This window comes from Drosophila virilis, chromosome 3 (assembly GCF_030788295.1).
Source record: "Drosophila virilis strain 15010-1051.87 chromosome 3, Dvir_AGI_RSII-ME, whole genome shotgun sequence".
In the NCBI taxonomy this organism is placed as follows: Eukaryota; Metazoa; Arthropoda; class Insecta; order Diptera; family Drosophilidae; genus Drosophila; species Drosophila virilis.
Window position 1 is genome coordinate 9686614 of NC_091545.1, and position 27984 is coordinate 9714597.

General features: G+C 43.4%; 5 protein-coding genes across 8 annotated transcripts; 2 read left to right on the top strand and 3 right to left on the bottom strand.

Moving 5' to 3' along the window:
• Positions 1 to 74: 74 nt before the first annotated feature.
• Positions 75 to 2508, bottom strand: Uba2 (Ubiquitin-like activating enzyme 2). The gene is made up of 4 exons (XM_002046885.4): positions 2271 to 2508; positions 2052 to 2206; positions 1706 to 1993; positions 75 to 1649 (listed from the first exon to the last, which is right to left on the bottom strand). The coding sequence occupies exons 1-4, from the start codon at positions 2412 to 2414 to the stop codon at positions 143 to 145; spliced, it is 2094 nt and encodes a 697-aa protein (XP_002046921.1). The 5' UTR covers positions 2415 to 2508; the 3' UTR covers positions 75 to 142.
• Positions 2509 to 2644: 136 nt separating this feature from the next.
• Cds (CDP-diacylglycerol synthase) lies at positions 2645 to 6148 on the top strand. Its single transcript, XM_002046886.4, has 8 exons — positions 2645 to 2906; positions 3712 to 3836; positions 4180 to 4276; positions 4342 to 4518; positions 4587 to 5075; positions 5183 to 5314; positions 5380 to 5514; positions 5578 to 6148. Exons 1-8 carry the CDS (start codon positions 2814 to 2816, stop codon positions 5653 to 5655), a joined length of 1326 nt encoding a protein of 441 aa, XP_002046922.1. The 5' UTR covers positions 2645 to 2813; the 3' UTR covers positions 5656 to 6148.
• Positions 5923 to 12989, bottom strand: Setx (probable helicase senataxin). Its single transcript, XM_002046887.4, has 7 exons — positions 12690 to 12989; positions 11523 to 12618; positions 9210 to 11469; positions 9007 to 9152; positions 8843 to 8944; positions 7166 to 8787; positions 5923 to 7107 (listed from the first exon to the last, which is right to left on the bottom strand). The coding sequence occupies exons 1-7, from the start codon at positions 12876 to 12878 to the stop codon at positions 6946 to 6948; spliced, it is 5577 nt and encodes a 1858-aa protein (XP_002046923.1). The 5' UTR covers positions 12879 to 12989; the 3' UTR covers positions 5923 to 6945.
• Positions 12990 to 13248: 259 nt separating this feature from the next.
• Positions 13249 to 19180, top strand: mus301 (mutagen-sensitive 301). The gene is made up of 7 exons (XM_002046888.4): positions 13249 to 14126; positions 14187 to 14639; positions 14699 to 14904; positions 14959 to 15561; positions 15618 to 16496; positions 16556 to 16690; positions 16758 to 19180. Exons 1-7 carry the CDS (start codon positions 13307 to 13309, stop codon positions 16845 to 16847), a joined length of 3186 nt encoding a protein of 1061 aa, XP_002046924.2. The 5' UTR covers positions 13249 to 13306; the 3' UTR covers positions 16848 to 19180.
• Positions 16982 to 27966, bottom strand: LOC6624418 (proteoglycan 4). Of its 4 annotated transcripts, none has more exons than XR_011416348.1 (9): positions 27862 to 27966; positions 21461 to 21551; positions 20999 to 21174; positions 20848 to 20942; positions 20670 to 20784; positions 19862 to 19995; positions 18331 to 19798; positions 17480 to 17645; positions 16982 to 17405 (listed from the first exon to the last, which is right to left on the bottom strand). XR_011416348.1 is itself a non-coding variant. In XM_032434672.2 (9 exons), exons 1-8 carry the CDS (start codon positions 27946 to 27948, stop codon positions 17509 to 17511), a joined length of 2790 nt encoding a protein of 929 aa, XP_032290563.2. In that variant the 5' UTR covers positions 27949 to 27966; the 3' UTR covers positions 16982 to 17405; positions 17480 to 17508. The 4 variants fall into 4 exon arrangements, 3 of the variants coding, with proteins under 3 accessions (XP_032290563.2, XP_070064066.1, XP_015030820.2); XM_032434672.2 differs by having other exon boundaries at positions 17844 to 19798; XM_070207965.1 differs by adding an exon at positions 27086 to 27172 and having other exon boundaries at positions 17480 to 19798; positions 27862 to 27895.
• Positions 27967 to 27984: the final 18 nt, after the last annotated feature.

The following is a 27984-nucleotide window of genomic DNA, read 5'->3' on the forward strand; positions in this document are numbered from 1 at the left end:
TATGATTCCTGTTCCGGAACTTAGTTCAAAATATCGAGTAACCGATGCTAACTTTGACGCGTAAAAAACATACGTTTTTTAATAAATTCATTTGTTTATTTCACTTGTGAGAATTGCATAGAATTGTTAAACGAATGCAATATTAGTCGATACTAATTACCTCGCCTGCTTTTGTCTCCTCCAGTTTTGTGCGTTTGCGTTTAGTTGGACCCGCATCCTCCTCGTCCGAAGAATCTAATATTTCGGTAATATCCTCATCATCATCCAATACTTTGCTGGGCTTTCGTTTGGCCGCCGTTTTCTGTAGGCTAACCTCGGTAAGTTTGTCTGTTGCCTCCGTAACAACCTCTTCAACGTCATCATCGTCATCCTCTTCAACTACCAGGCAATCATCATCGTCGTCGTCGTCCTCGACTTCCGTTGGTCGGCTACGTTTTGAGGTGGAGGGACCATCGTCGGTTGCATCATCCCCATTAGCCGCGCGCTTTCGAGAGCTGGGCTCCGTCTCGGCTTCCGCCTCTTTAGGCTCCTCCTTCGGTTGGAGTTGATTTTTGTCGGCAATCACCTCAAACAGGACATCCTCTCGATCGGCATCAAAGTGCGCTATAATAATGCTCAGCTCATAACTCTGGAAGAAGTCGTCGCATTTGAGAATAACACCATCCACGATGTTCATGTCGCTTAGCAACTTTTGCTCATTGCATTCGGTTTCTCCCTCCTCCGAGGATATGACAATGGAGCCAGTGGACTCCAGTGTCACGTCTGGATTGACCATGTTCAAAGTTTTGATGAGCACCTCATCACGGAATGCTTTAATTTGGACACGTTTAGTATCAATGCGCAAAGTGATGGCTGGATCACTAGCGCACACATAACAATTCGGATTGGGCTCCGGGAAAAAGGCATCCGGCACCAGAAATTGATTGCGTCCATTGAGACGCAGTCGGGCGTAGACCGCCTTGCATTGCTCCCATTTGGCCTGCAGCACGCTGAAAGCACGAAGCACCGAGATGCCGGCTGTTATTGCATTGGTGGTGGCAATGGCAGGAATTATGTTGCCAGCCATGGATTTGATTTCAAAGCGTGACTTGCGCTCGATCTCAAAGATGTGGGATCGAACATTGGCACAGGCGGCCACAAAATCCATGGCCGGCTGATCATCCTTATCCCACACTAATGTGTCATTGCCCTCCAGTTTGAGAAAGGCAGCGCTTAGTTCTTTGAGCGCTTTGGCAAAGACATGGGCGCATTCCTCTACGGTCCAAATCTTGTGATGCTGACGCGCAAGCTCTTGCGCATCAGAGCTGACACCGTCGGGCAGCAGTGTATCCCACTGCACAGGCACGGGTGCCTTGCGCGACTTCCAGAGATTCGACATGCGCAGCAAATAGTTGATGTCCTCGTTGAAGAACTTGTTGAACAATTTGGCTGCATCGTAGTTGCAATCCTTGGCCCATTGTCGCGTATTGATGCGCACCACGTTACCATTGGCGTTGGGTGGAGAGTCTGTCTCCTTCTTATTCTCGTTCACGTCTGCAGCATCACCGGCGGCGTCTGCATCCTTCACTTCAGCTGCGGCTTCCTGTGCCTCCGGATCAGCAGCATCGGGGGAAATATCCTCGTCCTCAACCGATTCACCAAACAGCTGACTATTTAACAAGTGTAAATAATATTGGATTTAATAAAGAGAGTAGACGACGCTTACTTGAACAGATGCTTGGCCCAAACAATGCAGTGAATAGGTTCCGAGGGCGTGTTGCGTATGGTGCAGCCGGGAAAGCTTCGTTGTTTTTCCTTGGGTGTGCATTCGTAGCACTGGGTTAGTCCGCGCTTGATCAGCTCAACTTGTCCATTGTAGCCAGAGGTGCCGCTTTCAATCAGCGGCACATCTGCATTCAGACACATGCGATTCACATGATTTCGCGCCGCTCTGTTGTCCAAGGCGCTGAGCACCACGTCGAATTTCTTGAAGAAATTAACGCCGTAGTCAGTGCTGCAAATTAAAAGAAGGAATTAGCTCATGGTAAAGATTTAATAAACAATTTCCTTACGACGTAACGCTGTCATGATAGGCTGTTATGTTTGCATCGGGATTAAAGCTGAGGGCGCTTTCACGGGCAACGCGTGCTTTTGACTTGCCCACATGCTCGCGATGGAAGAGGAACTGCCGGTTCAGGTTACTCAGGTCAATGGTATCCAAATCGATCTGTATAAAAAAAAACAAATAATGAATTAGTGTATGATGAATTGAGTGTCGAAAATCAACTTACAATTTCGATTTCAGTAAAGCCGCTAAGCACAAGGTTTTTGAGCACTTCACAGCCTATGCCACCTGCGCCCACAACCAACACTTTGGACTTTTTAACCAATTCTTGTAATGTTGCGGGCAGTACGCCATCAATTGCTGCAGCCATTGTTTATATTTTATTTAATTCTTTCTCACTTAATGCTATGCAAAAAATTTAATTCGCAAATGACGCCGGCAGTCACACAAACACACATACATTTGTTAAAAACAGTGCTGCAAAACGCCAACAACTATCGCAGCCAAGCTGTTATCGAATTTCATTCTATTCTATCGATACAGCTGTTGATAAAATATCAGATTTCAAATATTTCAACACCCGGTCACACCGCTTTAATTGATTATAGTTGTAGCTTGTGTGTGTGTTGTGTAGAAGCAGAAAACGGACGTTTTATATTTTAAGTGCTTGTTTATGCAGCACGACAATTGCGCGTCAACTGCAATTTAAGAACAAAAAAAAAAAAAACACTTGGTATTCAAATAAATTGTAGTTCTTGCTGTAATAGTCATGGCCGAAGTGCGACGCAGAAAGGCAGAAAACGAGGCTGACGATGCTGCTGCTGCTGCAGCCGCAAGCAGCGCAGCTGATTCTTCTGATCATGTAAGTTATCCAGGCCAATAAGACTGGAAATAAACTAAAATTATACATATGCACATATAGCTGCACTCTCGTGCATCTTCTCCAACATTTTCATAATTCATTGAAGCGCAAAAAAGAAGCGAATTGTATGTATACCAACACAACAAGATATCTACTATACACGTATAGTTGTACGTGTGCCTTCCACACAGTGTGCAGTGTTTTTGTTATTCTCTGACGCACAAGCAGGTGGTAAAAGAGCGCCCACCAGAGAGCCACACAGAGAGCGAGTGAGAGCGCTAGAGAGAAATACCAATAACAATGTACAGCATACACACACAAATACACACACATGCACATGTGACAATAATAAGACCCCGGCTTGTGGGAAACAAATCCAATTAGGCGACCATTACGGAAGCGTACGAAGGAACTATCCATTACAGCCTCAGCCTGCTTAACAAAATGCTTCCTCTGTGAGGACGCGCCCCCCCACCGTCTCTATGGCAATGACAAGGCCCCAGTGTCTCCAGCCAAAAATAATTCCCACTTGCGACTTTCTTATCAGACCCCGCCAATATTTGGCAAACCGATTTAACACGCCACCCCAAACAACCAACCACAAGCAAACAGCGTGAAAACTTGGATAAATTAGCGAAATGTTTCGTATCTTGTCGGCCGCTTATACTGTGCGCTGTATAGCAGCAGACGGCATTGGACTTTGAATTGGCACATATTTAATTTTTTTTTTTTATTTCTTAATGTTTGTTTATCGCCTTTGATGATTGAGTGGCATTTGGTTTATTTGATAAAATGTTACTTGCAGGTCGATTCGGAGGAGGAGAAAATACCAGAGGAGAAGTTCGTTGAGGAGCTGGCCAAGAATTTGCCCCAAGGCACCGACAAAACGCCCGAGCTATTGGATTCGGCTCTCAAGGATTTGCCCGATCGGTATGTGCAAAAATTGATTCATATTTACGTATATGATTAATAAGGCGAGAGCACAAATGAAATTCCAAAAATATTCCAATACAGCTGTTTGCATGCGGCGCACAAACAAAACGCAAAATAACCAAAATAGAATAAGAAGCCACAAATTGTTTGGCGAGCTTTTATAACTTTTAGAAGTTAAGTTAGGTCAAGACAATTGGCCATAAAAAATGAGCAAATAGTTTAGCACATTTGGGAAGCACGTCCGTAAATTTGTACGAACGTTGTAGCACAGTGTAAATTGTATTCGTATGCATTCTGTTTATTTATTTATATTTCTTTTTTTCGTATGCTTTTATTTTAGATGGAAGAACTGGGTCATTCGCGGCATATTCACATGGATTATGATTTGTGGATTTGCATTAATCATCTACGGCGGCCCCTTGGCCTTGATGATTACGGTTCGTTTGCGAATGGATGGGTTCACAAGCTTGACACACAATTAACCACTTACCCACATTTATAGACGCTGCTCGTGCAGGTGAAGTGCTTTCAGGAGATTATCTCAATTGGCTATCAAGTGTATCGCATACACGGCCTGCCCTGGTTTCGCAGTCTGTCCTGGTACTTCTTGCTTACCTCCAACTATTTCTTTTATGGCGAACATCTAGTTGATTACTTTGGCGTAGTCATCAACCGTGTGGTAAGTGCTGCTGCACTTCTTATTAATTGCGATTCTCAATTGATATAATTATTTTCTTTGTTATGCAGGAATACCTGAAGTTCTTAGTCACCTATCATCGTTTTCTATCGTTCGCACTGTATATCGTTGGCTTTGTTTGGTTCGTGCTCTCGCTGGTGAAGAAATATTATATCAAGCAGTTCAGCCTATTTGCCTGGACGCACGTCTCGCTGCTAATTGTCGTCACACAGAGCTATCTGATTATACAGAATATATTCGAGGGGCTTATTTGGTTTATAGTGCCCGTTTCGATGATTGTTTGCAATGATGTCATGGCATATGTTTTTGGTTTCTTCTTTGGACGCACGCCTCTCATCAAGCTTAGCCCCAAGAAGACCTGGGAGGGCTTCATCGGTGGTGGGTTTGCCACCGTTCTCTTTGGCATACTATTCTCATATATTTTGTGCAACTACCAATACTTTATCTGCCCCATCCAATATTCCGAGGAACTGGGTCGAATGACAATGTCCTGTGTGCCAAGCTATCTGTTTACACCACAGGAGTACAGCCTGAAATTGGTAAGACACCCTCACAAATACGCGCGCACACACACACACAGACACACACCTCCAATATGGCTTCTCTAATGAGTATTGATTTGTATACTAATCATTTGCAATTTCAGTTTGGCCTTGGAAAAACATTGAATATTTATCCATTCATATGGCACTCAATCTCGCTGAGCATGTTCAGCTCCATAATTGGACCCTTTGGCGGCTTCTTTGCCTCTGGCTTCAAACGCGCATTTAAAATTAAGGTGAGTCAACATTTCTTTTCAGCGCATTTGTTTTTTTCTTTTAAATATGTGTATTGTGTGTTCAGGACTTTGGTGACATGATTCCTGGCCATGGCGGCATTATGGATCGTTTCGACTGTCAGTTTTTGATGGCCACCTTTGTCAACGTTTACATCTCAAGTTTCATTAGAACTCCATCGCCGTCAAAACTCTTGACGCAGGTTTGTTACACGTTTTGAAGATTCATATGTATGGCCATTACTTAAATAAGACATCTTTTACAGATTTACAATTTAAAACCGGATCAACAATACCAAATTTATCAATCGCTTAAGGACTCACTTGGCGACATGCTTAATTAAAATATTAGACAACAACAACTGTTTGCTTTAGTCGTACGTCTCTACATATATATATACATATATATATTCATTATAAAAAGAAATTTATATATATATTTATATATATCTATATATATACATATATATTTATATCTGTATATGAAAATATGGCGAGCGCCATACAGATGTTGTAAGGGCCCCCAAAAATGATTCAATTGAATCGAACACTATATGAATAGTTATAATTTTTTTAACATAATTTTTGTTATGTTTTTAGTTATAGTTTAGATTTTTGTTGTTATTACAATTTTAAGTTATTTCACTTACGATTACAATTACGATAATGGCATTATATAGTGCAATTACAATCCGTTTACCGGTGATTTGTTAAGCGATTCCATTAATTTTAACGAGCCCTACGATCGCGTTATGAGATTGACCTTTTACCAAATCGAATTAAAAACTGGAAAAAAATGCTTGCGGAAGCCCTTGAAAGGCAAAGCAACAATAAGAATGATGAAGAATTTAATGTTTGTGTCTGTGTGTGAATTTACAATATATATATATATATATATATATATATATACACGTATATCTAGTGTATATACATACATGTATGTGTGCTACATTACTTACTATAAATTGAAAAGGATCTACGCCTCCGAGCCGAGATTAGTCATGCCAGAGAGACGCGCAGTTTAGATTGTGAAATGTTCGTTAGCAAATATTTTAACTTAAAACATAATTTTTGGATGAGCATTTGAGTTTGTTAACAAAACAAAACAATATACGTACGATCAAGTATCTAAAGACTTTCAATTTATGTTATGCTTATTCTTTCTAGTGCAATAATTATTAGTCAAATATTGTTTTATTTTCCAGTGATCAGAACATAAACTTCTTATGTCCAGATTTTTGCATATATGTATATGTATATATTTATATATATATATATTTATGTGCATACACATATTTATTTATATAAATATATACTTAGTTCCTTTCGGAAATGAAATATCATTTAAACGAGAAAAAATTCCGTTGACTCATTCAATCCAAATTAGAGTTGAGCAACTGTTTTAGATATAAGCCAAGTCTCTATTGATGTTATAAAAACAAATTAATATTAAAAAAAACAAAATATAAATAAACTTTTTGTGTAACGATTAACAAATCCTGTCTCAGGGTGAAGAAGCTGTTAGAAACGGGGCAACTTATTTATAAGCTATTGGATAATTATATTTCTAATTTTAGAAATATGCTTTGGCACTTTGGTGGTTAACTTATGGCAATAGCAAATTATAATTGCTATCATTTGGACGGCGGTGCAGTGTCATCAACAATTTCGATTGGCTTTACTAGCATTTTGCTTATTAGAGATCGAGGCAAGTTTTCAACATCGCTGCGCTCCAGATCAAAGTATACTCCACGTTTGCGCGCATCGTCAAGCAAATGACGCCATATCTTTACAGACTGTTAAAGCAGACAAGTTATAGCCAATTACCATCAAGTTAATGCTTTTAATACTTACCTGCAGATCATCAAAATTACCACAGATAACTAGGCAGCGTTGCGGTCTAGTGATAGCCACATTAAGTCGCTGGTAGTTGGTAAGGAAGCCGACGCCTCGCGTGCGTGCATTCGATAGGATGACGACATCCCGTTCCTGGCCCTGATACGCGTCAACGGTTTGCGGTGTAATCTTCATGTGGGCGGGTATCACCTGACTAAGCGTATAGCAATGATTGCTATAAGGAGTAATTAGTCCATAGCTAAAGCGTTTGGCGGGCATCAGCTTGTCCATCTCAATGAGCAGCTTTGCCACAAAACGTGCCTCCTCATCGTTGCTTATGCTTCGGCTGCTCGCATCATTAGTGTCCCGGGTATAGCTCAAATTGATGACACAGTAGGGAATCAAGGGTGAGATCAGTCGCTCGGTGCAGCTGGCATTGACCAGCTGATTATCGTAAAAGTAACTATTGGGCCATCTGCAAATCTCTGGATGCATGCGGTATTGCATGCTTAACTTAAATACTTTGGTGTGCACAAAATGGTTGCCACGCGGTTGTTCCAGCTGTTGTTTCAAGTTGCGCTGAATGCGATCAAACATGGAATTGCCTAAGCCAAAGTCAATTGCCTTCTGGGACAGCACAGTTGCAGGCAACTGCTGGGTATCACCAACCAGCACTAGACCACGTACACCAAAACGCAGCGGAAGCAGGGTCCAAGGCTCGGTGCACTGTGTTGCCTCGTCAATGATGCACGCATCAAAATAATCAATAAAGGCGGCCAGCTTAACGCAGCTTGAAAGCGTAGTGCAAACAATATTGGCTCGTTGTAGGCACGCCATGGAAAACTCGTGCTCTTCGCGTGGCGTCAGGGGCGGCTTCAATTGCTCTATTATCAGGCGCAATTGTCGCTCTTTGGAATTTAGCTGCTGCTGCATATAATTAATCTGAGTAGGAAGCTTTTTAAGTTCAGCAATTTCTATTTCCAGCTGCTGTTGCTGAAGTGTAAGAGCCTCGATGTGCTCGGCCGACAGACGCTTGCGTTTCTCGGCTAGCTTCTTGCCGAGATAGGCATCCAGCGACACGTCTCGCACATTTGGGTCCATTTTCTCAAAGAATCCAAATCGCACGAGCTCAAACTGCGAGTGACTCATGGCCTGGCGGGCACGCTTCAAATACAGCGTAATATTATCCACAGCAGCATTGCTATGTGCGCAAATAAGAATCTTGCGGTCAAGCGTATGATTGCTGGAACCATACATGCACTGTAGCGTGAGATTCGAAATGACCACTGATTTGCCTGTGCCGGGTGGACCCTGTATTAGCGTTATGCTAGGCGTCGAATCGTCAATCAAACGGCTCCAGGTGCGCTGGCATATGTCCATCTGATGGTTATTCAGTCTCTTAAAACCTTTGTATGCCGCCGGCTGCAACAGTCTGTTGTCATAGGACAATACGTTCTCGCTGGGCTGCAGTATGCGCTGGAACAACGGCGAGCGACCCAGCAAATAAATGGCATTGAAAGCGCCCATTTCCACACGTATATTGTCCACCACAGGGCGCACAGTTAAAGTTTTGCATGAGCTAAGCGTATCAAAACTGATGTTCTCTTGCAATATCTCAAAGCATATCTCGCAAGTGTTGCCTGTAAGTGTATACAAGTTATATTACCTTGTATGTCTTTAATTAAACATGCCTACCAGCTATGCGCTGAATGCGTGCAATCGATGCAAACGTCTCTTTCAGCTTATTGTCACTGCTTAGGGTGTACAGGTCAAATCTCTTGCCGAGCTTGTGATTGTCTAAAAAATATCGGGGACATATGGTCAAGAAATGCATACGTAAAATGGATAAACTGACTTACATCTGGTGTTCAGCACGAAGCGAGGTCGATTTCGAGAGTTTGCATGCGAAATGTTAACCAGATTGACTTCAAATGTGCTTTTGGAAATTTTGTAGTCACGCTCTATGGTAGAGATCAGCTCCAATTTCATCAGGGGTATTATAATGCTAGATTAAGATATATAATTATAATAGAGCATTTTTATCTACTTTAACTCAACTTACTCTCTGTACTGTTTGTAGCTCTTGAACTCATTTGGAATGGGTATCAGGACCTCAGACTCGGCCACTGCGTCGGCGCTGCGCGATGTTAACCACTGATTGCCCCAGTTTAAAATGTTGCCCATTATCAAATCGGTAAAGTTTTCCAATCTACCCTGTGCTTGTGACCATGCGCGACGCTCCGCGTACGTGCTAAGTGTTACCTTCTTGGTATCCTTAATACCAGCCACTTTTTTATAAGCACCTTCAACCCGTTCAATCAATTTGATTTGTATATTGTCGTTGAAACGGACATGTCGATTGCTTTTAGCACGCTTTTCGCGCTCCTGGCGCAAATCAAACTCACGGTCCATGTCTGCGAAAGTAACACGATTGCAGGTTCTTTTACTACGCGCCCGTTCCGCCTCCTTGCGTTCGGGCGGACGACTATAGTGGGTGGGCAGGCTCTTTACTAAATCGGCGGCATTCAGCTGCTGTGAGAAGGATTCTATTGTGGCACGACGCTTGTGTGCTGCTTTCTCGGGCTTTGACTGAGCCTCGGCCTTATCCAGCTTGGGCTTCTTAGCTGTTGGTGGCTGTACGCCTTTGGTAAGAAATTCTCCACGGTTCGAATTACCCAGCGTGGGCACACTCGTTGGTTTACGTTTGCGTTCATCGCCGCGGTCGGACGCAACATCCGGCTTTGGCTTGTCAGCAATTTTTTTTAGCTGCTCGCGTCGCTTCTCCTTGATTTGTTCACACTCGCGCTTTTTATCCTTTGGTTTTTGATACCATTTCGTTCTCATCTCCGCTTGGTAGTCCGCTGACCGTTGTCTCTCCAGAATTTGATTTCGGCGCTCGTTTTCCTTGCTTGCAGCTGAAACGCCACGCAATTTGCCACGGCTTTTGGGTAAATGTGGTGCTGAAATCACTTCTGGCCCCCGACTTTTGTCTGTTGATAGCGATTTTATATTGCCTGTCGCGTCCTCAGACTTTTCCGGCGAAGGCAAAGGGCGTTCCATGTAGCAAGACTTGGACCTGTTCAATAAGCGTGCGCTGGGCGCTTTCTTAACGGGTGTTTCCTGGACTGGATCAGGTATTGTTTCGTCTGGTTTTGTCGGAACTTCTTTCTTCTTGTCTGCAGCTGGTGTCTTTGGCGAGGACATGGGGCTTTCAACATAACAAGATTTGGACCTGTTTAGCAAACGGGGGCTGCATTTCTTTATGGGCGTTACAGGCCTTGGTGCAGACGTTGTCGGCAACTCCCTGTCGTTTTCTTTATTTGTAACGCTGGATAACTGCAGCGGGGACGGCATTGGACCTTCCATATAACAAGATTTTGATCTGTCTTGCAAGCGGGGACTGACTCTATTTGTGGGCGTCTTGCGTTCTGTTGCAGGCATCTCAGCTGACACTTCGAGTTGCTTGTCGTCTACCGTTACGGATTTTTTTGGTCGCGTTGGCGAAGACAAAGAACTTTCTATATAAAAAGATTTGGATCTGTTTCGCATGCTGGAGCTGCTATTTTTAGCGGGTGTTTCAGTCTCTAGAACAGGCATCGCAGCTGGCAAGTCCTCGGGCTGTTTTGGTCGCGTAGGCGAAGACGAAGGACTTTGTATATAACACGATTTAGATCTGTTACGCATGCGTGAGCTGCTTTTTTTGATGGGTATTTCAATCTCTGGTTCAGGTATCTCAGCTGGAATGTCTTCGACCTGTTTATCGGTTGAAGTTTTTTGTGGTCTCGTTGGCGAAGACAAAGGACTTTCCATATAACAAGATTTGGATCTGGTTCGCATGCGCGAGTTCTGTGTTTTGGCGGGTGTTTCGGTCTCCGGTTCACTTATCTCAGCTGGCAGATCCTTGGCTCGCGTTTTGTCTACTGCTGCAGTTTTTTGAGGCGATGACGAGGGGCTTTCTAAATAACAAGATTTGGACCTGCTTCGTAGCCGCGAACTGCGTTTCTTGGTGGGCTCTTCGGCCTCTGGAAGTGGCACAGTTTCTTCTGGCTTTGTTGGCAGCTCTTTGGGCTGAGAGCGTCCCGAAACAGTTTTTCTACGCTTGCGCGGTGTGGACTTTTTCTTTGCTCCTTTCGCGTTGGGTTTGGCATGCTCAACACTTGGCACTAAGACTACCTTCAATTCCTGCCGGTTGTCCTCAACAACAGTAACAGAACTTGCTGCCAAGTTCTCCGTACTATTTTGATGTCGTTGCGACATATCAATCGATTTCAGACGCACGCTGCATCTGCGTATCTGGGGTTTTAGAGGTGTGCTGCTGTCAACTGAAATAAATGGTTAGATATATTTTTTAAAGATGCGGCGAGATTCTATTTACCAGATAAAAGGGCCGACAGTTCATCTTCGCTATTGCTGCTGTCAATGCGCAGCGCTTTGGATTTACGGCTCATGAAAATGTTATCCGACAGCTGAGAATCATCGTCATCATCTGGAGTAGGATCATTAGCCTGTTCTTCAACATTTTTCCCATCATCCAGTGGATAAACCTGGGACATGAGATTCTGAGTAAGCAGCTTTGATGACCAATCGGCTACTTTGCTGTAGAGCTCGTCGTCTTCGTCCTCAATGAGTATGATTTCATCGTCATCAATTTGAGTGGCTATTTCGCTTTTAATCCAGGAAGCTGGAGGCAGAAACTCTTCGTCGTGCAGGTCGTCAGGATCCGCATCACTTAGATCCGCCGACCCGTCGGCCATTTCCTCTTTCATTTCGCGCAGCACAGCTTGCGACATGGCAAAGTTTTCATCATAATCGTCCTGGTAGTCACCAACAACTATTTGATCTTCTCCTGGCGAAACAGGAGGTGGCATGTCACCGCCACCTGCTAGGTTTTCAGTCTCCTTTTCGGGCAACTCTTTGTCCGCTTTGTTAACTTCCTCCGGCAGCTCAATTACGTCGCCGTCACGTATTTTTTCGCCAGTTGTAGGAATGTTATTGTTGTTCAGCTGTTTGTAAACATACGGATTTATTTGAAAAACTGATTCAAGCAGATCCTCATCAGGCTCGCCGAAAATGTTCTCAATCTCTTTGGTTGCCTGTGACAGGAGCTCCTGCTTCATCTCTGGCAGCTTTGGCAAGTGAATTGACCGATGTGAAGTTGGCTTTATTGGGCTCTTATCAGCTGCATTGTCAACATTGCTGACCTCCTCATTTGTCCGTACGGGATCCTCTTTATTCCCCGTCTTGGCAACTTCTGTTGGTCTTGGCGGGGTTTTGTCACTATCTTCATCATCCGATATGACGACAATGTCCTCTTCATTTGGACACGTCTTTTTCAATTGAAATATGGCATAATTTGGTGGCACAACATCGTGCGGCGTTTCAACGCCAAGTCCGATTCTATCGCCGCAATTAAGTTGGTGCGTATCTACTTCGAGCTTGGACTCGTTTATAAACACGCCATTCAATGCGTTCTGTTGATAGACATACACCGAAAATGTACATATTTGTAAACAGTTCGTTGTTAATGAAATAAGACGCTTACCAACTGCTCCACGCTGATATTTTCACTGTTTACGATAAACTTCGCATGTTGTCGAGACAGAAAGTCATATTCCTTTAAAACAATCTTGCAGCAGGAGTGCCTGCCCACTGAATTGTCACCAGACTGCAGAATTAGTTTTTTGCCGGTGCTTACATGCTCCAGGTACCAATAGCTTCCTCGTGCATCCATTGCGGAAGTGCACTCAGCTGCAAATTTGATTAATTTTATTTCACAACACAAATTCTTGTCCGAATTGTAATGCTAAATTGCTGCGCTCAAAAAATTAGAGGACAATGTGACCATAAGCCACAACTTTTTTAATACCAAAAATTCTTGATATCATGATATTAAAAAAATACCGCAAAAATATTAGTAGCGCTTTCATTGTTAAAATGCTTGCTTTTTGAGGCTTGCCTACAAAGTATTGACGTTATTATTTGTCATATTTTTGCTTTTAAACTGTATTGGCACAACAAATCTCAAGGGTCGAATAAAATACCAGCCTTGCACAAAATACTGACGAAAATGGAAATCCTAGGTGGCAACACTGCCATATGTCAAATCAGCTGTGTTGCACATTTTGGCGCGATGCATTTAAGTTATGATTTTTGTACATTATGTCAAGAAAACAGTTTAGAAACAAAGGTTCAACACCCGAATATAATGTCAATGCAAAACGAATTTGTGTCGACCACAATAAACCAGGCCCAAGCGTTGCAGGCGCCATGCAGATGAGCGAGAGTATCTTTTGGCCGGACAACGATGCAAGTTTCTTTTCCCATGCCAAGCTGGAGGAATTGTTTAGTGGACAAGATGCTGTGGTGTCGGCACCTTTCAGCAGTCAAACCAGCAATAAATTTCATCAGAGCCAATCGGATGACAGTCTGTTTGGCGATATTTCATTGCCTAGCGCAGAAGAAGCAGTGCCAAGGACTGAACTAGACCAGAAGAGCCCAAAGGAGCAGAGTTTCAAGGAAATCGACCTGAAGGATTTGAGCATGGCTGAAATTGATATTTTCCATGGCGCTGATGATTACAGCGATCCAGTAGTACAAAATACGCAACTTTTTATGGATGCAATTGCCTTTAAGGTACCAAAATCACCAGAGAGAACACAAATGCTGGCTCCGCAACCCAAAGAGGACTCTATAACCATGTCGACATCAATGTCATTCATATCCAAGTCCATTCTAGAAGGCATTGTGCACGGAACACAATATGAAACATACGAAGCTCTGCAAAATCGCTCCATGCTGCAGGCACAACAAGAACTGGCGGCGCTCGATCAGTTGGACTGGCAGACGCAGGCGTTTGCCGAGTTCGAAAGCGCCAAGGACGAGCCCGACAACAGTTTTCCCAGTAAGGGCGATTTCTACGGTCTGCCGGACAGGGTGAAGAATTTAATATTCGAGCATAAGGGCATCAAAAGTTTATATGGTGAGCGAGTCGTTCATACTTCGACATACTTCGCGAATTACTAATATTGAACGCTTTTAGAGTGGCAGGATGAGTGTCTGAATCTGCCAGCCATACGAAAGCGCAAAAATCTAATTTATGCGCTGCCCACTAGCGGCGGCAAAACTTTGGTTGCCGAAATCCTAATGCTGCGCGAGCTGCTCTGCCGCCAACGCAATGTGCTCTTCATACTGCCCTATGTGTCCATAGTGCAGGAAAAGGTGAGCGCCATGTCACCGTTTGCCATTGCGCTAGACTTCATTGTGGACGAATATACGGCGGGCAAGGGCAAATGTCCGCCACAACCGCAACGCAAACGACGCAGCCTGTTTATTGCATCCATTGAGAAGGGCGCCGTGCTTATGGACAGCTTGATTGATGCCCAACGTCCACATGAGATCGGTCTGGTTGTGGTTGATGAGCTGCATTTGATTGGCGAGCGCGGCCGCGGCGCTACATTGGAGGCTTTTCTGACCAAGGTCATGTTTTTGAATGGTATCTATATACTGCCATACACTCCTTCACAGCTGCTAACTGTTCCATCTCCATTTAAGCCAACATTCAAATTGTGGGCATGAGCGCCACCATTGGAAATCTGAATGAAATTTCGGCTTTTCTCAATGCAGATGTTTATACGCGTGGCTTTCGTCCAGTAGAGCTACGGGAGTACATCAAGTGTGGACATGATTTGCTGGAAATCAATTCGGCTGGGCAAACTCTCGAAGAAATATTTGTTCCTCAGCGCACCGTTAGCTACAATGTCAGTCTGTCTTTAATTTTGCGCACAATATTTACCTTGTTTACTCCTTTACAGTACAGCCCCGCTGTGGAGCGCGCCGATCCAGATCATCTAGCGGGCCTAATCAGCGAATGTGCGCCGGAGCATTGCTGTCTGGTGTTTTGTCCCACGCGCAAGAATTGTGAGAATGTCGCGCTGCTACTTAGTCGTATTGTGCCCAAGCAAAAGTTCTTTGAGCATCGCCAGAGTGAGAAAGCCGATCTTATGAGTGCTCTCGACAAGATGTGTGGCATCTTAAGTCCTGTGCTGGCCAAAACGTTGCCCTACGGCATTGCCTATCATCACTCGGGACTGACCACGGACGAACGCAAATATATTGAGACCGCATATCGATTCGGTGTCATCACGGTAATTTGTTGTACTTCTACCCTGGCGGCGGGCGTAAATCTGCCCGCCAAGCGTGTGATTATACGTGCGCCCTATGTCGGACAAGAGTTCATGACTTTGTGCAAGTACAAGCAAATGGTTGGACGTGCTGGACGCGCAGGTCTAGGCGAGGCGGGCGAGAGTATTCTGATAACGCAGAGCAAGGACAATTTTCTTGTGGGGCAGATGCTATTCTCGCCCATGGACAAAGCGCTTAGCTCGCTGGATCAGCTGGATGCCGTTGGCTTACAGGTAAGCCCGTGCCCTCTGGGTCCCCACTCCAGCACTGAGTTCCTACATCTTTCCAGTCTTTAATACTGAGCGTCATTGGCTTGAACCTGGCTGATTGCCGACGCGATCTCAATCGTCTGGTCAACAGCACTTTGCTGGCCGTACAGGCTGGCGCCTTGGAAATAGCCGTTGATGAGCTGGTGCTGCGCATTTTGCGTGACATGTTTAAGAACAAGGTGCTGCAACTGAGAGAAACTGTGCCTAAGGGCAAATCCAATAGCTCGGATATTATGACTACACAGGATATTAATCAGAGCAATCGCTCGGCTTCCGATCGTCGCCTGCTCATAAGCCAATCCACACGCTTTCAGCTAACCAACATTGGGCGCGCCGCGTTCAAGGCGGGCATCGATTACAAACGCGCCTTTGCAATACACAGAGAGCTGCAGCAGGCGCAGCAGCAGCTCATACTCACCAGTTATGTGCATCTGCTGTACCTGGTTGTTTGCTTCAATTCCAATGAGCGTGGCGATGAAATGTTTCCTGCTGATGCTAACATACTCTTTCGCGAATATACTTCCTTATCGACGCAGACACAGGCGCTGTTCAAGCAGTTGGGCTTTACGGAGGCGCATGCGGCCAGGCTAGCCAAGACGCAGTCGGTGCAGGGTCCGTTGGCTTTGCAGTTGAATCGCCTGTACAAGGTCCTCATTCTAGCTGATGTACTGGCCCTCGTGCCGTTGCCCAGCGTGGCCAGCAAGTACAATGTGGAGCGCGGCACGTTGCAGCAGCTAATCAGTCAGTGCACGGCGGCGGCCAGCGCCATAGTGCGTCTGTGCGAGCAAATTGATGAGTTCTGGTGCTATAGGCCACTGTTCGAGCGCATCAATCAAAAAATGGATCGCTGCGGCACGTTGGAACTGGAGTCGCTGTTAGAGCTGCCCGCTGTTAAGATTGTGAGTCCTTACATTAATTAATTATTGAATCGCTTATAACTTGTTTGTGTACTTTTTAGAATCGGGCGAAGCAGCTCTATGCGGCGGGCTTCAAAACCATTGAGGATGTGGCCAAGACGCGTCCTATTGCGCTAGTGAAAGCTGTGGAGTTCATGCCACTCAAAGTGGCCACGGAAATTATATCAGCTGCTAAGGTGTTTGCCTCTATATCCTATATGTTATATCTATATTTAATTATCTATTCGCTTTTGCCTGTCTTAGATAATATTGATGAAAAAACTGGATCATCTGGAGGAGGCGACGGAGGCGCTGAAGAGCTGCCTTTGCACAAGTGAATCACAATCATGTTAAATGTATATAATACAATATATAAGTTAAGGTTATTGTTTTTTGCCTTTTTTAGTTGTTTTGTATCATAGTTTTAATTTTGTTTAAGCACTCGACTTGAGCCTAGAATACAGCTTAAATAATACGCGCACACAAAATGTTTTTGCATACTAAATTTAAATTAATTTGTTTTTTGTTTTTGTTGTTGTTCAATTTGTTTACCGCACTCAAGTATTTTGCTAAGCGCAGCGGCTGTTGATGGTTGTTATTGTTGTTGTTTGTGTACTAAATAAAAATTAGCAGACAAAACTTGAAAGTTACTTTTGTCTCGGCTACTATCACGACAATTGAGTATTATACAATGTATATATTAATAATTTTTTTTTGCTTCTCTGTTTCACGTAAAAGTTAAGCGCAAATTGTGTGTTGGAAATTCCGCCTGCTTTAACTTTAACTATAGAAAAAAATATTATAATTAGCTTGTGGCTAGAAGACTAAAATATATAAAAGAGAAATAGATAGTGTAGAATAGCAGTTGCCTAGGCACCTGGTGCGCCTTCTAGTTATTTACAGCTGAATAAACTGAAAGGAAACAACATGGATATATTACAACAGGAATCGTTAAATCAATTTTATCTGTGTATCATAATATTTACCTTGATTTTTCACAGACTTGTAACCGCGACTAATATGCAAACTCATCGTAGTAATGCTGGGCAAGTCGTGCGCCCGTTTGGGTGCTGCTCACTGCTCCTCCGGCAGCGTATTCGTGTCTATGTGCACGCGAGACCTGCGCCGGGACAATCGCTCGCCGGCGTATATCTGTCGATGAGAAATAGGAATCACTATGATAGTTCGGTGGCGAATGTGACTGAGACTGAGGCTGTGACTGCGAAGCGGATGCATGGGATGATGACGGCGCATGATTCTGATAGATGGATGCCTGCTGCTGATAGTTGCTATTGCCATGACCGGCAAATGGATTGTACGCCCCGCTAGCAGCGGGTGCGACATACGCACTAGCATAGGCCCGGCTCTGATAGTTGGCATGCTGATGCTGATGTGGATGCAGTGGCGTAAGCGGTTTAAGCGTGGGATCGAGCGCATCGTTCAGCGTCACATCGTAGTCGTTCTCATAGAGTTCGTCCAGATTGAGCTTGACCGGCTGTGGCTCTGGCCGCCTGGGCGTTACCGATGTGGGCAGTGCACTGCGTGGCGGCAATGTGGTGCGCGGTGGGTTGGGCGACGGTGCCGGCAGCTCATCGCTGTCAGCCTCACTGTCACCGTCACTGTCGCTGCTCGGCTGTTCGCCGCGCAGCAGCGGCGCTCCATGCTCCAGCAGGCGCACGCCCGATATGGTTGAGCCCATGTCGATGGGCGTGCTGTCTGTGGTGCGCGTATTGCTGGTCAGTTGCGGCCGCACTGCCACGCCCACCGGCTGAAGGCCTCGCGGCAAATATGGGCTGCCACCACGCGAGGGCAGGAAGGGTCGCTTGACCACACGTACCGAAGCGGGTCGTAGCGGTTTGGCTGGTGCAGCTGGCGCCAGCGGCTCATCCACCTCATCTGGCTCGGCGTGCTCTGGCTCCTCTTCGGGCAGTTCCTCTTCCAGTGCGGGCGCTGCTGTTGTCTTGGACGTGGGCAGCGCACGTTGCCGATTGGCCAGCGCCAGTTTTTGATTGCGTCGCGCCGGGGTTATGCCCACCAAGGAGTTGGATTTCGTGCGCGCCGGTGGCACACGCGGCTGCGCCGGCTGCTCTTCACTGGCGGGCTCGACATGCTCCTCTTCATCCTCTTGCACAATGGGTTGTCTGGGGCGTGCTGCAGGCTTACGTGGTGCGGGAGCAGCTGGCTTGGGGCGCACACGCTGCGCTCGTGCAGGCGCTGGCCGCTCCTCGTAATCCACATCGTCCACGAAGTCCACATCGGCAGCCGGCGCACGAGCTCTGCTGGCCTGTGGACGCTTGCGGCGTGGCGTTTCCTGTCGCTCGGCCTCATAGTCATCCTCCTCGTCCAGCAGCGCCTTCTTGTCTGTCACTGGCTTGCGCAGAGTTGAGCGCGTGGGCTTCTGTTCTTTGGGGGCTGCAGTGCGTCTGCGTGGCGCATTGCGTGCTGGCTGTGCCGGCTGCTCGTAGTCCTCCTCCTGCTGCTCACGGTCTTGGTAGTAATCGTCATCCTCCTGCTCGCCACCTGCCGGTGCGTGTGTGGTAGCCGTGTTCTTCTGCACAGGATAGGAATACTTTTTCTTCTCGTTGACGGGCACGGGACGAGCTATGCGCGGCGGAGCACGGGGACGGGCATAGACGGAGGCAGCCGCAGCTTTGGGCGTAATAAACTCAGTCAATGGCTTGGGCGTTGTTTTTACTTTCTGCGGTGTTTGCTCTTCGGCTGCCTCCTCCTGGTCCAGCCCGTAGGGCTTCTCATACTCATCGAGCTCGTCCAGCACCGCAACTGTAGATGGTGTGGTGCGCTTCTCGCTGCTGCGCCGTCTGCCACCCGCACGACGTGGTTCGTCAGCAACGCGTTCCTCATTGAAGCTGCGACGCTCCTCAACGCGTCCCGGCTTGCGGGGTGATGCCTTACCACGACCGCCAGCTGTCGGCTGGGGCTTGCCACGACGGGCGCCAGGTCGATTGCGCCTATCATCGTAGTCCTCGTCGACGAGCTCATCCTCGTCCCTGTAGCGATTTCGGTTGCGTCGCAGCGGCTTTTCCGCCACTTGTTTATCCTCGTACTCATCGTCGTAGTCCAGTTGCAGTTGCGGTTTGCGGGGACGCGGACGTGGATTGCGACGACTGTAGCGGTCCTCATAATACTCATCCTCCGACTCATCATAATAGTAGTCATCCACGGGGCGGCGGTTATAGGGTCGATGATAGGGTCGCTGCGCTCGACGTCTGGGCGGGGTTGGGGGTGGTTCCGTTGTGGTCGTGCTTGTCGACGACGTCGTAGTGGCCATGTATAGCTCATCATTTCTATGGGCAAGAATTTAAGTGAGTTACATTCAATTATCTAGGTCAGGTTCGACTTGCTCTCACCTGTTCCAGTACTTTTGTGAGCCCTCACAGTCCACATCGGAGGCAAAGTGACAGATGAAGGTGCGCTGATCGAAGGCCGTGAAATTGGCGCAGAGGAAATCGTGTCGTATGCCGTAGACGCAATGATGATAGATCTGCAAATGATAAAAGCGGCAGTTAGTAAAATTCGTAAATAACTAACTAAAGTCTTGGCCAGACGGAGGTGTGAATATCGTCTGTTTAACGTCTCTTCGCCAGGCAAACAAAATCCAATTTGAGGTCAAGATCGACACGCAGACAAGTTTTTTTTTTAATGTTTTTCGTTTTGGCTTCGCCTTTGGGCACGTAAGCCGCAAGACGGCGGCAAAAAGAGAAATTACTGGACATGAATTACGTGGTAGCTCATATTGCGCGCTGTTCAACTTGACCAATTGGATAACGACCCCTTCGCCTCTCCCACCCACAATATTCCCGTTGCGCTGTTGGGCACAAGGTCAACATACAAAAGGTAAAACATATAATTTGTCTGGCTCTAGTGACGCTCCCTTTGATCATGCAACAGGGAGGGAGGTAACACCGTTTGAAAGCATCATCAGAAAAAAGCCTTTCTATGCGATTTTCATAAATACAAGTAGGGAATAATCCTTTCTTAGCGATTTGCATTAACTGAAGTACAACCCTTTAGGTTTTTTATGTCAGCGAGACGGAAGGGAAGATAAAAACGATAGCTACAGCAGAGGAACTATTCTTTATATAGCTTAAGTATTCCTTGAAAATCGCATTAGTAGGAGTCAAAGCCCTCTGGTCTGTTTTTCACTTATTTACTCACCTGGCATTTGTACTCAATGGATGCATAAAAACCGTCGTGGAGACCCTCGCACTTGAAGTGAATCTCATCCATGGGTGGAACGGTAGACAAGAAAGGATAGCTCGAGAGATTGTAGCTGCAAAGAAGATAAGAGACAATTGATAAGGAGGTGTTAAACGAAGTTCGAAGTTCGACTTACCCTCTCAGCTCTCGTGGCAAATTCGGATCCCAGATATAATCAATTTGCGGTATGCCCGTCAATTTGGAATTTTTCGACAGCGTCACATTGTCCGACTATAAAAGCAGAGATTGGAAATCCTAACTCCAACTAAAACTAATTAAGCACTCACCTTGCTCTCCTCCCCCTCGCCGGTGGGCTGTGGCAACTCAGGTTTTTCTGTGGCAGGTTCTGAGCTTTCGGTAGTCGTTGTGCTTGTGCTGGTTGTAGAGGCAGGTGTTTTGGCGATGGATACCTTCTTGAAGGGCAGCGCAGCATCCGCGGAGCCAATCAGACCCAACAACAGCACTGTTTGGTTGAAAAAGGAGGGAAGGTATTTATATAAAAATGTTTAAAAACTGTAGCTGGTTTTTGTTTAATTGCATAATCGGAGCAGTTTTTGCGCTCGACTGCCCGCATTATATCACAGCACATGCAGCGACTGGTAGCATTTATTTTTCGGGAGTTTTCGCTGTACAGCATAATCCAGTTCGTTGCAAGTGCAAAGCAGCGATTAAGTTATTGCAGCACCTGAATAACCTTTCCTCATATACGTGGGTAGATCGGGAGAGAGGGCGGGGGGGAGTAAACTCACCTGTCGCTGTCATGAACAGCCAGCGTTTGGCTCTTTTCATTATGACGTCTCTGCAGTTGCTGTTGAATATTTTATTTCCCGTTTTGGTTTGCTTGAAGGAAAAAAAACAAAGAAATAATAACAAAATTATGTAAATTTCACAAAAGAAAGAAACCAAACAAAAATGTTGTAAGAAATGCAAGAATTCGCCAATAAACACACCCCGACGAGCACAGGCCAAGATTAATGCTCCTTGTGCCAAGTGAAGAAGTCACTGAACGAACGCTCCAAAGAAATGTCTCTGGTGTCCGTTCCGTTGAGTTCTTCACTTAACATTTTCGGCACGCAATCCACAAGTATTTTTTTGTCTTTTCTGTTTTTTGGAGCTACACCTAACTGCAACTCGCACATGTCTCGATTAACGTTATTTTTTTTTTAGCTGACAGTTTGTGGCGGAAAAGAAATGCACAACAGGTGTGTGTGTGTTTGTGTGTGTGTGAGTGTGTGTGTGAGTGTACTATATCTAGTTATGGTCGTAGAAAGTGTTCTAGACATAGATTCGTCTGATTTGCTATGACTTATTCATAAATATGGAAAAAGTGAAACTGAAACTTTTGCCAAGTTAAGTTAGGCCTTATTTTAGTGTCACTAAATAATAATAAAACTTTGGCTAATATATCATAAAAATTGTAGTTCTTTTTCAAATATGGGTTTAACTTGTGTGCAAGAAGATTATCATAATGATATGATATTAGAAGAGGGCGATTTTATTCTACAATATTCTTGTTCGAAAAGCTGGGCTTGAATAATGGAAGTTTTCTCTTTCTTTCCATAATTGATAATAGCTCAGTTGTTAGTTATTTTTGTTAAAAAATAAACTATTTGTACCATTTGTAACAATGGGCAATTTTTTGACAAAAAATGCGCTTCCTATATGAAATTGATGTTGAATAAATAAAAAATGAATGTGTGCATAATTTGCAGCTCGATATATTAATATAGAAAATGATAATGATAAAAGCTTTTAATGTTGTGCCATGTTTTAATGTATGTGCAACAGTTTTGTACAATTTCCGTTGAGTTTCCGTTAATTTAAAGACTTGATTCAGTTGAAGCGGTAATTGCATAATTAGCCGCTGCCTTCAATGTCACTTACGTAAAGCGTAAAGCGCAGCGAAAGGGCAACAACAAAAGCATACTTATACACACACACACACACACACACACACACATACAGAGAGGCGGTCGGTCCGAATGCATAACTATATCAAATTGAAAAGTGAACAATAGATTACAATTACATTGCGGCAACACTTTCATTTTCAATGCGTTTTAATTGGCTGTGCAAATATATGAAAAGCGAAGGCAAACGCAAAAGCAAAAACCAAACACAAAATCAAAAAAACAAAATCAAATTTCAAAAGCGGCAGCTGCCATAAAAAGTAAGTGCTTTAATTATTTATATTGATATCATTTAAGCATATAGTATACGATATTGGCGTGGCTGCAAATTCCAAGCTGCCAAACACTTGCAGTTGATTTATTGCAAAACAAAGACAGACAGCGAAAGAGAGAGAGAGAGAGAGAGAGAGAGAGGGGGAGATTGAGAGACAGGGAGAGAGATAGATTTAGAGAGAGCTTTGAGAAGCGCTTAAGTTGTGTTGATTGAACAAAGTTGAAAGATGCAAATGCAAAAGGTTCATTGGAGCATTGTAATTCGGCAGCTTGGCATTGTTTATGGATACATCAATATATACATCAGATAACAGTTTTATTATGCATTGTTTATTGGTTTGCCTTCAATTCGATTATCCATCCATCCAGCCATCCATCCACACACTTCACTCGTACAACGGGGCGTATGCGCATTTCGAAATGTCAGACGGCGCGACGTCTCGTTGTTTGGTCTTTTCTTATTTTTATTCGTATTTTGCCAAAGAGGAAGCTTCAATTGATTGGCTCTTGGTAATGGATTTTGGGCTCAAATTTATGCCCAGCGCCGAGCAGCTGTTCGTCTGCCTTTCATTTATTCATGGCACAATTTTTGTTGCCTCTGTTAGACTCTGTTAGCTGCATTTTGTATGACGAAGGCGTCTCGTCTTTGTGGGCTTTACCAATCTGACGGAGTTCAAAGATTCGCCGTTCACACCCCGCTCCACAAAGCAAAAATGTGTGTCGCGCATTTTAAGTGGATATTTAACTTCATTTTTTTTTTGAAATTTATAAATGTTATAAAGCGTGTGCGCTTATGTGATGTAGCTTGTCTCAAGCTGTGTGCGGTTTCTGACATTTGAGTGCCTGGCTTTGGATAAAATATGTGACAAAATATATGATGATAGTTTGTTGAGCTGCAGCCAACTGGTTCTATTCATGCGGCCTCAAATGCAGGCTCTCAAATGTCAAAGGGTTCTAACTACTGCGCAGCTGATAGATATATTAGGCAATAAACATAATAAATGGGAATATAAATATTTAGTTGAGCATATCTTCTTCCTTACCCTCTCTTGAATATCATTTATGATTAATGCCCTCTGCCATAAATCTAGCACACAATGTTCCATATATGTAATAAGTGCTCTTGGTGCTTATTCTTCTCCATTTCTTAGCCTTTTTTTTTTAAATATCTAAGGTCGCCTATTGTTTTGTTTTTGGCTTTTATGACATATGACTATGCTAAACAGTTGAAATTTATGGCTGAGCTTTATGTATTGTTTCGCTTATTTTGGTGCATTTTGCATTGTCATAAGCAATAATATTCATAATATTAATATTAATTTTGCTGTTGCTCGTTCGCCCATATGACCATATAATAATAAAAGCATCTAATTTTTTACGGCCCACCATTATCCGGAGCCGGAGATGTGCTGGCTGTCTGTCTGGCTGTCTACATGTCGCTGACACGTATCGATGTGCCTCGAAGTTTCGATGTTAAATTGCCTTTTAGCCAAGTTCAAATTCAAGGCTAAGCACGACGGCTTACAAGCACACGAATACCGGTAAATTGTTGTTGCTGTTCGAGTTGGTTTTGTTTTTGTATTTGTTTGTTGTCGTCTTTATAAAAATTACTATCAATGATGGGCAAGCGAGTCACAGTCACAGTTTTTATCGCAGTCGCAGTCACAGTTCTGTTAAAAATCTTTCAAAAATTTATAAAAGGAAGTTTTCGATTCTCATGTTAAGTTCATTTGCAAATTTAATAGTTCTCTATGCGTTTTATGAGCTCAAGTGCCTTGAAATTGTGCAAATTTGTAGTAGAAGCAAAAAAAAAACAACGCGAATCACAAATTTGTTGAATTTTTCACATAATTTTGCGATAAAATCGTTGTGTATGGTTTTGTGTTTTTTTTTTCCAAGTTGATTTTGTCAAATGACGTTGGCTAATTAAAATAAAATTAGCCAGCCCCAGACAATGAGCAGTAAGCATTTAGAATCAGTTGGCTGTAGCCTAAGGTCGACGGCAGCCGACAGTCATAGAACTCTAGACAATGCACAATTCGAATAAAGTTTGAAAACGTTTTGATTAAATTTTGCATTTCATTCGAAAAGGTCGTCGTGTCTCGAGTGCACACTTGGTAACCAGTTTAAATTGATGCTATATTCGAAAAAAAAATAAATAAATAAAATACGATATTAAAACTCTCGATTTCATTTACATTTCAAATGCGAGCAGTCGAATTTCTGTGAAATGTGTCGTCGCACCGACGTCAGCAACTGGTTACGCCGGATAGTTTTTCCTTTTTATTTTGACTTGATAATATTTTAATTTATACACGAAGCGAAGCATCAACCGGTTGCCTCTGTGGCCCGGCCCGGCCGAGGACCGTTGCCGATCTTCAATATGCAGATGCCGGTTCCAAGACTCGACTAGCTCCGTTGTCACAAAAAATTAGCATCTCTGGGGCACAGCCGTTCGATTTTGGACTTTTCTTTCGCTTCTTTTTTAGATATTTTTTCCGATTTTTTATTATATTTTTTCGGTGCTCTTTCAAGGTCGCCCCAGCTGTTGTGGTTTTGAGTTTCTGCTGAATTTTATGGTGCAGTTTTTTTTTTAAATTTTATGTCTGTTGTGTTTAGCATGTTATTATACAATCTAATGTGGGCTTAGCTAATTGCCCTTTGTAGTGTCATTTGTCAGTTTTTAATTGATTTTGTGAGATTTTGCAGATTATGTTGCCAATTATTAAAGTCGCTCAGCTGTCATTTGTTTTATTTCTGTTTGTTGTTGCTGCTGCGTGGGCGCAGAACGAGTAATAATTCCATAAATTATAAAAAAAATTGCTATCTTGATTGTTATTAATGAAGTCATCTGCACAATAGAGCACATATTATAATATGCCTAGCCAAGAGTTTTCTTGACCTTGTCGCTTATAGAACTCTGGCCTTAAGCACTTGTAGCGTGACTAATGCTCATTGCTGGGCATTCTTGTCATAATTTTCTTCCTATGTATTAACTATTTCTATGTTTTTTCTTAAGCACTTAATAGGGAAATTAAGTATCTTTGGCTCTATTTCAAACGTTCCAAATTGAGATAGTTAAAGTACTTACGATATCGTCTTATGTTTATGTCTGTCTATGTCTACCCTTTTATGTACTTTTCTGCATCTTTTGTCATCTAATATTTAAAATAAATTGAGCTAAAAATATATTTAAAATTTTATCCCTTATAACTACTCCTATACATCTTCGTATTCATTTTCATTTTCATTGCTTGCATTTATTTTATAAATTTTCCACAGCTCGCATCTTCACAGCTTTGGCTGCCTTTTTCTGAGGCATCGCTTGAATGGCAAGTGAAAACTAAGTTTCCTTTTGGAAAATCGTTTTCAGTTTCAATTTGTGTGCTTGTTAGTTGCTGTTTTTACTTTTTGTTATAGCCGTTTACAGTGCGGCAAATAAGTTAATCGCCGATTCCGGTTGCGATTCATTTGAGTTCGGCTCGCTTTGGCAAGCCGTGAGTAGTCACAGCTAATATGCAAAAGGAGAGCAGCATCTGTGTGAGAAATCTCTGTTTCACACGCATCAAATAGGTTTTTTTTTTGGTGTTTCCCAGTAATTAACAAATTTAAATGTTTTCTTTGGGCGTGAGGAAAACTCAACGTAAACGGCCAAAATGAAGAAATGAGCAGTAAAATGTTTCGAAGAAATTAAAAAATAATAAAACTAAAGTAAAAATAAAATGCACATACGTTCGTCGCAGATGAATGAAAGTAAAATTTGAAAAATTTTGCTGTAACCGTTGTTGTTGTTGTTGTTACTGTTGTTGTTGTGTTTACTGTGGCTGGTGATGAAAGTAAAATGGCGCAGCTTGCTGTTTTGTTTTGGGCGCCTTGCAAAGATGCGCACGCCAAAAGATACAAGATACAAAGATACAAAGCAACAAATTATGTATAAACAAATTATGGCAATTGTTTGTTTGTTTTTTTTTTTTTTTCAGCAAGTAATGCCAGGCAACAAGAAAAACAACAACTGATTTCAGCAACAACATGTAGTACATGGCAAATAATTAGCAACGCTTGAGATAATTTTGCAAAGTTTTGCCAAGAGTTTTGGCCCTGAGTTTTGAAGAGTTAACAGTGTCAGATGCTGCAACAAAGATAACTTTGCAGCGTATTCAAAAAAGCAAACAAAAGAAAAACATGGCTTACCTTAAAAGCAGCAATCAAATTTCTATATTTTTTGAATAATCCTCAAAAGTTGTTCAATATATTTTTCAATATTTTGCTTAAATGCAGCTGAAAATGCATTAGCAAAAGCAAAATGAATACAATAAACTGCACACACACACACACGCGCACACATGCGCAGACAGGCCAGAGCGAGCGAGAGAGAGAGAGAGAGAGAGGCATAATATGCTGCCTATGTGTGCGTGTGTGTTGCAGCTTGTTGCATTGTGTGCGTGCACTTGTGAAAATTTGTATTGTTGTTTTTATGTACTTTGTATGTTTTTACTTTTTTCTTATGCTTAATGTCTAGCACACGCGTTTGCTTATGTGCTTTATTTAAGCATAATTTGCACAGCTTGCAAAGCTTAAACGAAGCATTGATTGGAAACTCTTTGGGGCTATTACGACACTTGAGCATTAGTTTTTCACACAAATACAGCTGCACAGATTGGCGCATTCAACACCTTTTGGCCAGGCAATTTGGCAAGATTTTCGATTGCGCTTGATTTTTGGCCACAAATTAACATTAACATAAACAATTTGCATGCAAAATTTTTGTTTGCCTTATAAATTTTATATAATTTTTTTACAACACAATGCCAAACGCGCGCACACACACACACGCACACACATTACATATACATAGATGTATATATATATATATATGTGTATATACACTTGTGCGAACGCAGCGCATGCGCAGCGTTTAATTTTTTTTTTTTGTTTTTCGTTCGTGGAATATAACCACACCCACTTACTGTTGCCAACCTGTCTTGGCTGCCGTTCACCTGGCTGACCGTTTGCAGACTGAAATTGCAGATTGTTGGCCAACTTTGCGTTGGCATAAAATCGTCTTTTGGTAACGTATCTCGAAGCTTTAG